At 41.4% G+C, this 14,429-nt stretch overlaps 1 protein-coding gene across 3 annotated transcripts in view; it reads left to right on the top strand.

Annotated features, from left to right (window-relative positions):
- Nucleotides 1–14,429, top strand: part of LOC119964616 (inaD-like protein) — a 391,845-nt gene that overhangs the window by 55,725 nt on the left and 321,691 nt on the right. For all 3 annotated transcript variants that reach the window (XM_038794319.1, XM_038794317.1, XM_038794318.1), the window contains exons 12-14: nucleotides 4,210–4,266; nucleotides 10,700–10,834; nucleotides 11,925–12,086. In XM_038794319.1, coding sequence (XP_038650247.1) covers nucleotides 4,210–4,266; nucleotides 10,700–10,834; nucleotides 11,925–12,086 — 354 coding nt within the window. The remainder of the gene's footprint in view (nucleotides 1–4,209; nucleotides 4,267–10,699; nucleotides 10,835–11,924; nucleotides 12,087–14,429) is intronic.

Here is a 14,429-nt window from a genome sequence, read left to right as displayed (position 1 = left end):
GGCAAAGAAACCTCTGGCAAGTCCTTCAAAAGTGAAATGGCTAGAGTCCAGGGTCTATATATTCTTGTTTAGATGAAGGACAAGACTGGCAGGAGTAGGGAACCCTGGATAACAAAACGTATTGAAGTTTTGGCCACAAGAAAGAAGGAGGCATGTCTCGGGTACAGGCAGCTTGAATCAAGGGATTCCCTGGAGGTGTACAAAGGATGCAGGAGTATACTCAAGAAGGAAATTAGAAGGCCAAAAAGGGGGTATGAGGTAGCTTTGACTGAGAGGATTAAGGTGAATCCAAAGGGATTCTTTCAGTATATTAAAGGATAAAGAATAACTGGAGAGAGAATAGGACCCCTCAAGGATCAAAGTGTGTGTGCAACCACAGGAGATGGGCAAGATTCTCAATGAATATTTCTCCTCTGTGCTTACCGTAGAAAAAGACGCAAAGATTTAGGAACCTGGGAAGGTTAGTGGTGATATATTGGGGACAGTTTGCATTACATTAGAGGAGGCGATTAACGTATTAAAATGTATGAAGCTGGATAAATCTTATGGCCCTGAACAGTATATCCAAGAACATCGTGTGAGGCTAGAGAAGAAATTGAGTGAGCCCTGGCTGAGATATTTGTCACAGTTGAGGTACCAGAAGACTGGAGGGTAGCAAATGTTGTGCCCTTATTTAAGAAAGGCTGTAAAGAAAACCCTGAGAATTATAGACCTGTAAGCCAAACATCTGTGGTGGGTAAGTTATTAGAGCGGATTCTGAGGGATATGATATACACATGCATTTGGAAAGACAGCATTTGATTAGGAGTAATCATCACGGCTTTGTGCATGTGAGATCTTGCCGTACAAATTTGTTAGAGTTCTTTGAAGTGACCAGAAAGGTTGATGAGGGCAGGATTGTTGATGTGGTCTATACGGACCTCAGTAAGGCCTTTGCTAAGTTCCAAACAATAGGCTGCTCTGGAAAGTTAGATCACATGGAATCCAGTGAGAGCTGGCAAATTGGATATTCAAGTGGCTTGATGGTAGGAAGCAGACGGTAATGGTGGAAGGATGCTTGTCGGACTGGAAGCCTGTGACAAGTGATGTGCCTCAGGGGTCAGTGCTGGGCCGATTGCTGTCTGTTATCTATGTCTAACGATTTGGATGAATATCAAACGATTTGGCATGATCAATAAGTTTGCAGATGACACTAAAATAGGTGGTATTCTAGATAGTGAGGAAAGTTATCCAAAGTTGCAGCAGGATCTTGATCAGCTGGGGAAGTGGGCCGAGAAATGGCTAATGGAGTTCAATACAGAGAGGTGTGAGGTGTTGCATTTTGGAAAGTCAAATCAAGGTAGGACTTTTACGGTGAATGGTAGGACCTTAGGGAGGATCGTGGAACAGAGGGACCTAGGAATTCAGGTGCACGGTTCTCTCAAGGTGGAGCCACGGGTAGATAGGGCAGTGAAGAAGGCTTTTGGCATGCTGGCCTTCATCAGTCAGGGCATTGAGTTTAGAAGTTGGGAAGTTATGTTGCATTGTACAGGAGGTTGGTGAGTCCGCACCTGGAGTATTGTGTTCAGTTTTGGTTGCCTTGCTATAGGAAAGATGTTATTAAACTGGAGAGAGTGCAGAAGAGATTTACAAGGGTGTTGCCAGGACTCGAGAGTCATAGGGAGAGATTGGACAGGCTAGGATTTTTTTTCTTTGGAGCGTAGGATACTGAGGGTGATTTTATAGAGGTGTGTAAGATCATGAGAAGCATGGATAGGGCGAATGCACTCCATCTTTTTCCTAGTGTTGGGGAATTGAGAACTAGAGGGCATAGGTTTAAGTTAAGAGGGGAAAGAATTAATGGGAACAGAGGAACAACCTTTTTTTACACAGGCTGGTACGTGTGTGGAATGAGCTACCGGAGGAAGTGTTGCGGCAGGGACATTGACAACATGTAAACGGTATTTGGACAGATAGGAAAGGTATGAAAGCCAAATGCAGGCAAATGGGGGTTAGCTTAGATGGGTTTTTTGGTTCGCATGGACCAGTTTGGGCTGAAGGGCCTGTCTCCGTGCTGTAGATTCTATGAAGTGGAATTTAGTCAGATTTACAAAAGCAAAATGCTGGTCATCAGAAATAAAAACTGAAATGCTAGCCTTACACAGAAGTCTGGCAGCATTTGTGCAGAGAAACAGAGTAAACATATCAAGTCTGTAACCTAATGTAACATCTGTTCTTCTGTTTTCATTGTATTCAGATTAACATCTGGCACGGAGACCCGTGCATTCCAAGTATAGACAGCTGAACTGATGTACAAATGCATCAACAAAATCCAATATAGTTCCGTGTCATATATATAATGTTTAATATTTGGTTTAAATGACTGAGTTTAATTTCAAGCAGACATATATTGTGTATTTCCAACAGTTGCAGTGTATTTTGAAGAAAACGTGTCGTTCAGTTGGTGTGAATTGGCTAGCACAAAAATATTGTTTCTGCTTGTTGAATATGAGTGTGAGAGCTTCTTAGATTTTATGTTCTTTCTGCGTTTATGCTAAATTTCCTGCTGTGCTTGTTTTGTGGGATCAGTAAATGCTGGATGCAATGCTGTAAGGAAAATTAGTTGCTGTTGATGATAATTGTTTATCTTCAAAATATCCTTTTCAGCTTTCACTGAACTGTACTACCATATAAATACTGTGCCTCCCAGAGCAGGTCAAAGTCTAAGAATCCTGTAGCGATTAACTCACCTCCTGACTCCCCCCCACAGCCTGTCCACCATCTACAAGGCACAAGTCAGGAGTGTGATGGAATACTCTCCATTTGCCTGGATGAGTGCAGCTCCAACAACACTCAAGAAGGTTGACACAATCCAGGACAAAGCAGCACATTTGATTGCTACCCCTTCCACAAATATTCAATTCCTTCCCCACCGATGCACAGAGGCAGCAGTGTGTACCATCTACAAGATGCACTGCTCTAACTCACCAATGTTCCTTTGGCAGCAACTTCCAAACCCATGACCACGATCATCTAGAAGGACAAGAACAATAGATACCTGGGCAGACCAACACCTGAAAGTTCCCCTCCAAAGTTCACCATCCTGCCTTGGAAAGGTATTGCCATTCCTTCACTGTCGCTGGTCAAAGTCCTGGAATTCCCTCCCGAACAGCACGGTGGGCGTGCCTATACCTCAGTGACTGCAGTGGTTCAAGAAGGCAGCTCACCACCACCTTCTGGAGGGCAATAAATGCTGGCCTAGCCAGCCAAACCCACATCCTGTAAAAACCAATAAAATCCTTGGTGATTTTGTCTCCGTTTGTGATCAATTCACCATTTTTCAGTATTCCCTATATCTTGATATCGAAATAAACATTTCTACCTAGAATCATGGTTACACCTTCAAGTTTGTTATCTCCTCTGCATCCCTAGTCTCAGCATTGGCAAAGCTATAAAAACTTAATGTTAGAAATGGAGACAGTAGAGTGTAATAGTAGAAAGATGTTGAGCTTTTTCCTTATTGAGGAATGGAGATCATGTCAACACTTTTGAGGTAAACACTGCCTAAGCGAGTGAACCGCTCAGTATGTCAGCTAACGTGAGGAATTTGGATATTATGATTAACATATTGCAATTTCCTCTCCATGTTCTTTGAACAGTAAGAAGTCTTACAACACCAGGTTAAAGTCCAACAGGTTTGATTCAAACACGAGCTTTCGGAGCGCAGCTCCTTCCTCAGGTGAGGAAGGAGCTGCGCTCCGAAAGCTCGTGTTTGAATCAAACCTGTTGGACTTTAACCTGGTGTTGTAAGACTTCTTACTGTGCTTACCCCAGTCCAACGCCGGCATCTCCACATCATGTTCTTTGAATACCATGGTGTAGAAGAAGCCATCAGGCTTTGTGGATTTATCTGACTTGAAGTTTTGTTACTTTCCCCATTGCAAGTTTTTTTTTTTAACCTACATTAAATCCAATAAGTTCCTCCCCTTGATTTATTTTTTAACTCTTTTCTTATTCTCTCCAAGTGAATGCAGAAGTTTGATTTCATTTATATACAGGCCTCATACAATAATTGAGAATATTCCCTCCATGCTATAAATGAAGATTTTGCTCAGAATGTATTGATCTGTAACATCATGAATAATTAGATTTACATATAAGTCAAAATGCAATGTTCATTTGCTGAGTTCAGTCAAATTAACTCTCATTACTTTCCTCATTTATTATTAGATACTTAATTTGGACATTGAGACATATGATGATGTGGAACTGCAGAAATACTCCAAGGTAATGACAACCCAATACTTCCAAAGCCTTAATCATTGAAATGGGTAATTGTTTACTTTGTTTCAGAATAGTCCCATTTCTCTCATCTTTCACTTGTGAAAATTTAAAATTGTTGACTCGAAGAGCACATCTTGACTAAACCCATGAAAATCCTGAAGATTTAAAAAGTTCTTGTTAAAGGCAGGCATGTGGTCGTCAGGCATCAGCGACAATATCAAACAGAAAATATTCTGACGTGTTTTACCAGGCTAATAATGCAGCTTGGGAAGTAACTTTTTGATGAACATATAATTCTCTGAATAATCTTGGCAGAAGATTGTCGTGGATTTGTAATTGATAGGACAAAGCACTGTGTAGTTTTTGACTATTATTCCAAATTTCATTTGTTGTGTATAACAAGTTGTATTATTAAAAAGCCAAAGAATATTGGGATATTCACAAAGACATGGTATTTTGATGTTGAAATGTTGTTTATGCACAATCAGCCATCCTGAGAGCTTAGGTTGACTAATTGCTATTCACAGGCTGATGTGAGGCTGAGGGAGCTGCATAGCTAGCAAAAAATATTCTGAAACAAGGACTTTGTTTTCTTTTCTAAATTTCAAAATAACTCTAGTTGCAACTGCATTTAGTAGCCTAGTTAATGGTAAAAAAAGATTATAACTACAGCAACTACTGTGGATTGCAATCTGAAATAAAATGGGAAATTGACAAATCAGGCTGTTGAACAGGCTGAAATGTAATATCAAAGTTCTTTAACCAGCCATATTCAGTTACAGCTATAACCTAGTGATCAAGAAGGAATCAAGCTTGGGTAGGGGAAAAGATCCATGAAGTGCTATTACAATAAGAGGTAAAACCACAATTCGAAGATTATATATCATTCAGACAGATATTAGGTGTACCAAGAGGAACAGAATATATCTACGACTGATTTTCAAGTACAAAAGTGAATTGATGTGTCATGATTCACAGACTTATCAAGTAAATGTAAACCTTAAGATTGTACTGTTTAAGTGCTTAGATTAAGTATCCACTCCAAATGATACTGCTATATCAGGACTAACAGCAGAAACATCAAAGCCTGATGTGAGAACTATCAGTGGCAAGATTTTAAAATTTTTGAATTAAAACAAAATATTTCACAAGGTATGGGCGATGGTGGCTAGAGCAGCATTTATTGCCATTCCCTAATGTTCCTTGAGAAGGTGGTGGTGAGGCTTGAACTGCTGCAATTCATATAGGGTCAGTACGCCCACAGTATTATTAGGAAAGGAGTTCCAGGATTTTTACCCAACAACAATGAAGGAATGGTGTTATAGTTCCAAGTCAGGATTGTGTGTTGCATGGAGTGGAACATGGAGGTGGCAGTGTTCCCATATATCTGCTGTCCTTGTCCTTTGAAATGGTCGAGGTTGTGGTTTTGAAAGGTACTGTTTAAAGGAGTCAATTTGTGTTGTTGCAGTGCATTTTGTAGAATCAGTTAGATATAGCACTTGAAGCAAAGGAGATCAAAGGATATGGGGAAGGCAGGATCAGGCTATTAAGTTGGATGGTCCGCCATGATAATGAATGGTGGAGCAGGCTCGAAGGGCTGAATGGCCTTCTCCTGCTACTATTTTCTATGTTTCTATCCAGGTCTTCCTGTATTTGGACATGTAAACTTCAGTTTCTGAGGAGTCACGAATGGTGCTGAACATTGTGTAATCATCAGAGAACATTCCCACTTCTGACCTTATGATGGAAGGAAGGTCATTGATGAAGCAGCTAAAGATAGTTGGGTCTCGGACACTACCCTGAGAAACATCCTCAGTGATATCCTGTGATTGAGATTTTGACCTGCATCACTGCAACCACCTTGCCTTGTGTTGGTGTGACTGCAACAAACTCCAGTTTCGCGAAGCTCCTTGATTCCACACTCGGACAAATACTGCCTTGATGTTAAGGGAGGCCACTCACCTTTTGAACTCAGCTGTTTTTCCCCATGCATGAACCAAGGTTATAATGAGGTCAAGCTTAGTGTCAGTGAGCAGGTTATTGCTGATTAAGTGCTGCTTGATAGGGCTGTTGAGACTCCTTCCACCATTGATAAAGATCAAGAGTAGGCTGACAGGAAGCTAATTAGCAGGTTGGATTTGGCCTGCTTTTTGTGGACTTCCATGGAATATGGGCTTCACTGGCATCATTAGCATTCATCGCCCATATGTAATTGTATTTTGAGAATGGAGGCATGATCGCACGGTGGTTAGCACTGCCGTCTCACAGCGCCAGGGACCCAGGTTCAATTTCGGCTTTGGGTGATTGTGTGTTTGGAGTTTACACTTTCTCCCCGGTCCTCGTGTGGTTTCCTCTGGATGCTCCGGTTTCCTCCCACAGTCCAAAGATGTGCAGGTGACGTGGATTGACCATCCTAAATTGCCCATTAGCGTCCAAAAGTGTAGGTTAGGTGGGGCTACAGGGATAGGGCGGGGCAGTGGGCCTATGTAGGTGCTCTTTCAGAGGGCCGGTGCAGACCCGATGGGCCAAATGGCCTCTTTCTGTACTGTCGGAATTCTAAGCTGGTGGTGAATCACATTCTTGAACTGTTGCAGCCAGTTCAGGAAGGAGTTCCAGGAGCTTGAATCAGCAATGATGAAGGAACAATAATAACATTTCCAAATTTGGACAGTGTGTGACAGGAGGTGAATTTGTGTTAATGCTGTTAAGGCTTTACTAGCGTCGTTCAGCCACTTGCCGTTTCCATTCATAAAAACATGAATGGAAACGTCAAGTGGCTGAACATCTTCCCATCAGAATACTACTCTTCTGATTTTGACCACAGCATTCTGATGGGAAGATGTTCAGCCACTTGATGTTTCCATTCATGTTTTTATGAATGGAGCGGCAAGTGGCTGAACAACGCGAGTAAAGCCAGCTGGAAAGCTGTTCGAATCGCGAACAGCTTTCACAGCAGAATCAACTCTGCAGAAACCACACACAATGATACCATTTGGAAGTTTTAGTTTCCAAAATTAATTTCCAAAAAAGTCACTCGCATGATACATGAGGTATACCATAAAATCATGTTTTGGGGACGAAAATTTAGGGGTCGCATGATACGCGAGATCGAAGGATACGCGAGTATATACGGTATATGGCCGGTCCAATTTAGTTTCTGGTCAATGAAGTTTCCCCACCCCATTCCAGGGAGTTAGGTGTGGAAGATCATCTTTGTTTCCTGTTGCTCCTGTTGAATGTTAAAGGGAGGTGATTAGATTTGGATCATCTTCAGATGGTCATTGCCTGACACTTGCATTGCGTGAATGTTACTTTCCAATTATAAGGTCTTGATGCATGTAAGCATGGAATGTTTTATTATTTGCGAAGCTGTGAGTAGAACTGAACACTCTGCAAACATCAAAGAACATGCCCAGTTCTGACCTTTTGATGGTGAGATAGAATAATAGAATCATAGAGTTCCTACAGTGCAGACAGAGGCCATTCTGAAAGAGCAACTAACCTAGGTCCCTGCCTCCACCCTATCCCTGTCATCCAGTCGCCCTACCAAACCTTTTTGGACACCAAGGGCAATTTAGCATGGCAATCCATCTAACTTGCTCATCTTTGGACTGTGGGAGGAAACCGGAGCACCTGAAGGAAACCCACATAGACACAAGGAGAACGTACAATCTCCACACAGACAGTGACCCAAGGCCGGAATTAAACCCGGTCTATAGCGCCGTGCCAATATTGACAAAACAGCTAAAGATAGTTGGGCCTAGACACCACCCAAGGAATTCCTGAAGTGATGTCCTGCAACTGAGATGATTGATCTTCAGCAACCACAACCATTTCCTTTGTGCTTGGCTACATGCCAAGCACGGAGGTCTTTATCCCCCAATTCCCAGTTTACTTCAATTTTGCTTGGTCTCTTTGTTGCCACACTGAACCAAATATTACCTTGATGTCAAAGGCAGTCACTCTCACTTCCACCTCTGGAATTTTGTTCTTTTACCCATGCATGGAGCAAAGCTGTAATGGGGCTTAGAGTGAATAGGCAAAGGGCAACTCAAACAGAGCATCGATATGCAAGTTGTTTGTGAGTAAGTGTTACTTGAAGGCTGATTGTGAGAAAACTAATTCATTGCAGAGATCATGATTAGTTCTCAACAGGAAGCAATGCAGAAGTTGAATAATTCCCACCCCCTTCAGATGTCTTTGCACCAAAGTCCAGTTAAGATGCATTAGTTTCAGTAACTAGAGAAAAGGGATATTATTGGTAATTATAAACCAAGTTCATCTCCGTTTTTGAAAAATCAGCTGACAACTGAAATATTCATTGTTTCTTTGGGTGGTTGCTCGATTCTTCTGTGCAACTATTTGTTATGATCTCCATGGAGATGCATAACTTTTAAGAATAAATATCAACTTCCAGTCAATAGCTGAAAGAATTGCATGACAAAATTCCATGTTTTAAGGCTTTTATAGCGTCCCTGAGGATTTACTTCTGTGGATTTACTTGCTTTTCTCAGCTTGGGAATTTTTAACCTCTGAACTGTTTTTCACAGTGAGGTTTTCTTCCCCCAGAGATTTTTCCTTTAGCTTGCGCGAGGCTACTCCTCCAGCCTTGTTTCATCTCACCATGAATTCAGTTTTTTCAATCAAAGCGTGAGCTTCCACCCACATTCCTCCATAGTGAGCCACAGCATCTTGTTGCCTATAGTTGCCTTCCCTGTCATGGATCCTGGCAGATTTACCTTGCCTGTGAGTTTGGGAGATATTTTAGGCTTTGAAATGGGCCGGGGTTCTATCCCAAGGGCAGCTTGAATCATCTGGGCCTTGTAGCCAGTTAGAAATGCTGATGAGACATCACTGAGAGCTCAACACTGTTTTTATCTTGGAAGTCAATGAACATTTTAAAGTTTATGACTTTTCTGGGGACTTTGGAGGGTCACAGCACTGTTAGCACATAAGTGTAAAGACGTTGCACCTTCTTCCTGATATCATCTATAATAGACAAACCACCCAGGCTTGTTGTCAGACAGTGTTCAGAATAGGTCATGTGACTCTTTCATAATTGTAACACATTGCAAAATTAAAGTCAAATGCTGTAAATTTCTTGAAAGAAATCAAGATAAACCATGGTATCAATATTTTTTATAGGGCATTGGCATTTGAAGTGATTTAAGACTAATTTACTGTCAAAGTTTATGTTGAAAGGTGAATCTTTATTATAAAGTCCTTTTTACTCTTGAGAAAGAAGAAGAAATATGCCTTTGTAATAACACCTTTAATGGTCTCAGAATGTCCCCAAACATTTTCCAACTAATGATGAACTTTTTGAAGTCTCATCACCAATTGTAATTTAGGAAACGGGACAGTCAACTTGCCTACTGTCTTGTGAGAGTACCTTTAAGAAATGGGTGCTTAAGAAATGTACCTTTAAGAAATTGGTGTTTATCAGTGATGTCAGAGTGTGGGTGGAGCTGGGCTGTCTGCCAGCTTTTTACTTTCGTTTTAGGCTGTTTGCTGCAGTGTGAATTTTAGTTTAGTTTTCAGTATTGGAGCTGAAGCCAGCCCAAGCAGGTGTACTGCTGTTTTCTCTGCCATCAAAAGACTATCTCTTGATCATTTGGTGAATTCAGATTTATAAAAGTAGTGAATGTAAACTTAATGTGCTTCTGTTAAAAGGTGTTCCTTTTGTCTTCTGGATGTTCTTTGGGAAGTTATTAAGCATTACTTAGTGTTGTATTCTTTGGGGGTTGTATTTGAATTAACGGTTGCTAAGATGTTCACTGTATGTTTTAAAAAGATTAACTTGAGTTCATAGAATAAACATTGCTTTGCATTAAGAAATACTTTTCCATTTCTGCTGTACCACATGTGTAGAGTGGGCAGTGTGCTCCCCACACCACAATCTATTGAAAGTTGTGGGTCAGGTGAACTCCATGATACACTTTGGGGTTCTCTAAACCCTGGCCTATAACAATACAGCAAGGTTTCACAGCAGCAATGAAATAAGTGACGAGTTTATCTATTTCAAATGTTGGTACAGGAGTAAATGCACCAGAAGAACTCCTCTGCCCTTCTTTGAATAGCGTTCTCGATGACTTTTATGTTTTCCTGAAAGAGCAAACGAGTTATCTGCGTAATGTCATCTGAATAACAGTTCCTCTGACAGTGCAGAGCTCCCTAAATACTGCAGCAAAGTACGACTTAGCTTACGTGCCCAGGTTTCTGCACAAGTGTTTGAAGCCATGACTTTTCAGCTCTAGTTGATATTATCATTGGTGAGGCAACACTGATATCTATATTTTTATTTGGCTTCAGTATTCATGCTGCAACATGAAGATGGAGCAATGGGACAGAACAAACTTGAACTAAGCTGGGTGGGAATCTTAAACATTGCAATTTTATGTATTCACCCTCACATTTGACTTTTGTTTTAATTTAGCTGTTACCAATTCATACCTTGAGGTTTGGAGTGGAACTGGACTCATTTGATGGACATCACTACATATCATCAATTGTTCCTGATGGACCAATAGGCCAAACTGGATTATTACAATTAGAAGATGAAATTTTAGAGGTATTTTTTTAAAAAAAAGTTATTATTCGTGTAAGATTTGATATCACTCCTTAATTTAGTAATAATTAAATCATCCTTTTAGTCTAGGTTGATTTTTGTAGGGTTGCTGTTAAACAAGGCGATCTGATAATCGCAGCATATGAACAGAGTCAGGTTATCATTGTTATTGTTATCAATTTGGTGGTTTCAGGTGTGTAGTTTTATGAGCCCTTTGATCATTTAATATCATTCATATCTCTAATTGCTTAAGTATATAGAGTCTTATCAGGAACAAGAAACATTATTCCAGGCATTGCTATTGGTGAAAATTTAGGATTAAATTTTGCTTTTTGCACAATTTTCTAATTTCTTTTGTTGCTGGTGGTCATGTGTGGTTGATCAAAAGTAATATTGAGATTTGTTTTACTGGCTGATAGAACACTATCGTTTTCATCATGAAGAACTTTAAGTTTTGGACAAGTGTTGTCAAACAGTTTTATTATCAATTAATTGTCGATAAAGGTGTCTATTCTTCCGGCTTTCATTCTTTTCAATTTGACAATTGATGAGCCATAGAGAGGGAAATTTAAAGTAACAGTATCAAATTATCGAAATAACATTTTTGAGAAAATAAGCAAGACAATTTAGTGGAGTAGAACAATAGTTCTGGTCCTGTGATTTACATTTTGTGCGGCAAGTTGCATAACATTAGAAAATGCTGTGTGAAACTGAGTGACAACTTGCAAGTTATTGTTGCATTAATTAGAGAGATTATATTTTTAAACCGCCCTGAGGAATAAAAAAAATTCCATCTTGATTTCCAGTCATTTAAATAAATTAAGTACCATATGTAAAGGTAAAGCCGCCATAGCCCCAGATTACCAAAGGGGCAAACTGACTGGTGGTGATTTAAGGATCAGAACACCTCAGGCCAGGGGCAAGGTTGAGAAGGGGGGCCTTAATGAATACTCTCAGCCGGTACTGGATTTGAACCCGCCTTGCTCTGCATCACAAACCAGCTGTCTAGCCATGTGAGCTAAGCTGACCCCCATATGTAGGCACATAAGGGAACCAATAACTGCTGGATTAAAGTATTTGTACTGCCTTTCAGGTGAATGGAAAACAGTTGTATGGAAAATCTCGGCGTGAGGTGGTTTGCTTTCTCAAAGAGGCTGCTTCTCCGTTTACTATAGTCTGTTGTCGGCGACTGTTTAAGGATGGAAAAGAGATGCCTGTGGATGAAGCCAGAGTCATGGAAAGTGCAGCTACCCAGGTGAGGCCATGGAGTTTTAGAGTCAATAAGACAAAGGTGTGTAACTGGCACGTTGATGTGATACATCTGGTGTGTGGGTGAAGAGAGTTATCTCGCTTCTCCTTTTCTATGTGCTTGTTTGCTTCTCATGTTCAGCCTACGCCACTGGTGAGCAGCAAAGCAAAAAGGAGAGCCTCGCCTCTGTCACTGTACACCCTCTGCATCAGGATGTCCTCTGCTGTGCCTCCTTGTGGCGATGCATGGAAACTGGGTCCACCATAGCACCAGGTTAAAGCTTCAGAGGAACTCTGAGGAAGTTTGGCCCCCAGACATGCCTCATGTGCAGACTTAATGGCCAGTGGCTGTGCTCTAAACCCAACTATAGACAGATAGCTCCACAGTCTTCTGGGTGTCTTGGAAGAATTGAAAGGTAAGGGAGTAGACAATGACAAAAACATCTGGTTTGGAACCCAAATGTAGACTACTGTCTCAATATGTCATCTTTCTGGCAACTTCTGCAACCAAGTTGCTGCTAAATAAAGTTCTTTACACTCATTTCGACACAACAGTGAAGGTTGCGACAGGGATCCTGATTTTTGGGCAGCCAGGAGTCCCATAGGTTTTGTCCAGGCTTGCACTCTGGAAAGGATGCTCCAGTTTTGCCTCAAAATGTTAATACAACATTGAAGACAACGGTTAAATATGAACGGCTCAATTTGATTGGTGTAGAGAATAGGTGCTACAGATTGTCTCTCCTCAGTAAATGATATGAATCCATCGCAAAATAAAGTAGCTGTCAACACTTTATTGGCAAGCTGGAACTTCAGGGCCATGTGCATGGACTGAGAGACAACTTGCAACTGGTGGAAAACATGCATAAGGCAGTTGTGATCAATATGGAACTTGGTAGGTGGATTTCCCGACAAAAGTTAAGAATCACCGAGAGTGGATCACTGAAAGAAAACATTTACAGGTTCACCAGACAGGGAAAGTGTTCAGCAGGAACATGTGCGCAGGCTGTGGGCTTTGTTGTAAGGAACTAGCTCTCAATAGAACAACTCCCTCCATTTACAAATGATTCAGAACGTGTGCTCTCTATCTGCCTCTCAACACAGAGGGCCAGTTAACATCATGTGTTTTTAGGCTCTTACACGGTGCTCCGCTACAGAGATGAAAGACCAGTTCTACAAGGAACTTCACTGCTGTAGCAGAATCCCCAAGTCAGAAAATCTTTAGCTACTGGGAGATTTTGATGCAAAAGTGGGTGAAGACCATGAATAATGGTCCTCCTGCCTCTGATGTCCTGACACATACAGATAAATGAAAATTGATTGAGACTGTGCTTTGCTGCGACCGCAAACTTTGTGTTACTGGTACTTTCTGGGGGGCAAATGCTTACGGCATCGCCATGCTAACCTCTGGATCGTGTGTACCTGTTCCAGGGTGAACCATTGTCCCTGCCCATCTGCTCCAACAACCACCCATATCCCCCATCAACTGCTGAGGTGACTGAAGGCTATTGCTAATAGGGAATTGGCAATCCTGGTTAAGTGAGCACTTCATACAACGAAGTGGATTCCCGTGGGTGGTCAGACCATGTAGCATGTGGAGGATCATTACTTAGTATCCCAATCACACTCTGATGCCTGGACACTGTGCTTGAGCAAAAAATATGCTGTAGCTGCATCCATCCAGGCACGTGGAGAATATTCCATCACACTCTTGACTTGTGCTTTGCAGATGGTGGACAAACCTTAGAGAGTCAGGTGCATTACTTGCCACACAACTCCCAACCTTTGACCTGCTCATGACTCCACAGTATTTACATGGCTGCTAACTTTCTAATAAATGATAACCACCCAGGATGTTGATGATGGGGGATTCGGTGATGGTAATACCATTGAACGTCAATGGAAAACCATTGGACTCTCTCTTGTTGGAGATGGTCATTGCTTGGCACTTGACTGGTGTGAATCTTAGTTGCTACTTATCATTCCAAGCCTATCTCAGTGTTGCTACATCCTGACAAGACTGTATCAGTATAAAATGGTACTGAACACTATTCAATCATCAGTGAACATTCCCACCTCTGACCTTACGGTGGACAGAAGGTCAGTGATGAATGGAGCTGAAAATAGTGCCCTGGGGCTGAGACGATTGGCTTCTAACAACCATAGCCATCATCTCTTTTGCTAGTTATAACTCCAACCTGTGGAGAGTTTGCCCCCGATTCAGATTGAGTTCAATTTTGCTTAGGCTCTTTGATGTCACATTTGGCCAGATGCTACCTTGGTGTCACCTCGCGTGTGAAAAGTGTTAAGTCGTTGCCTCACTGATTATTTACTTGAAGTGAGGAACCAACAT

Source organism: Scyliorhinus canicula, chromosome 4 (assembly GCF_902713615.1).
Source record: "Scyliorhinus canicula chromosome 4, sScyCan1.1, whole genome shotgun sequence".
Lineage (NCBI taxonomy): Eukaryota > Metazoa > Chordata > Chondrichthyes > Carcharhiniformes > Scyliorhinidae > Scyliorhinus > Scyliorhinus canicula.
Note: the sequence above shows the minus strand (reverse complement) of the source record. Positions and strands in the feature narration are given on the sequence as shown.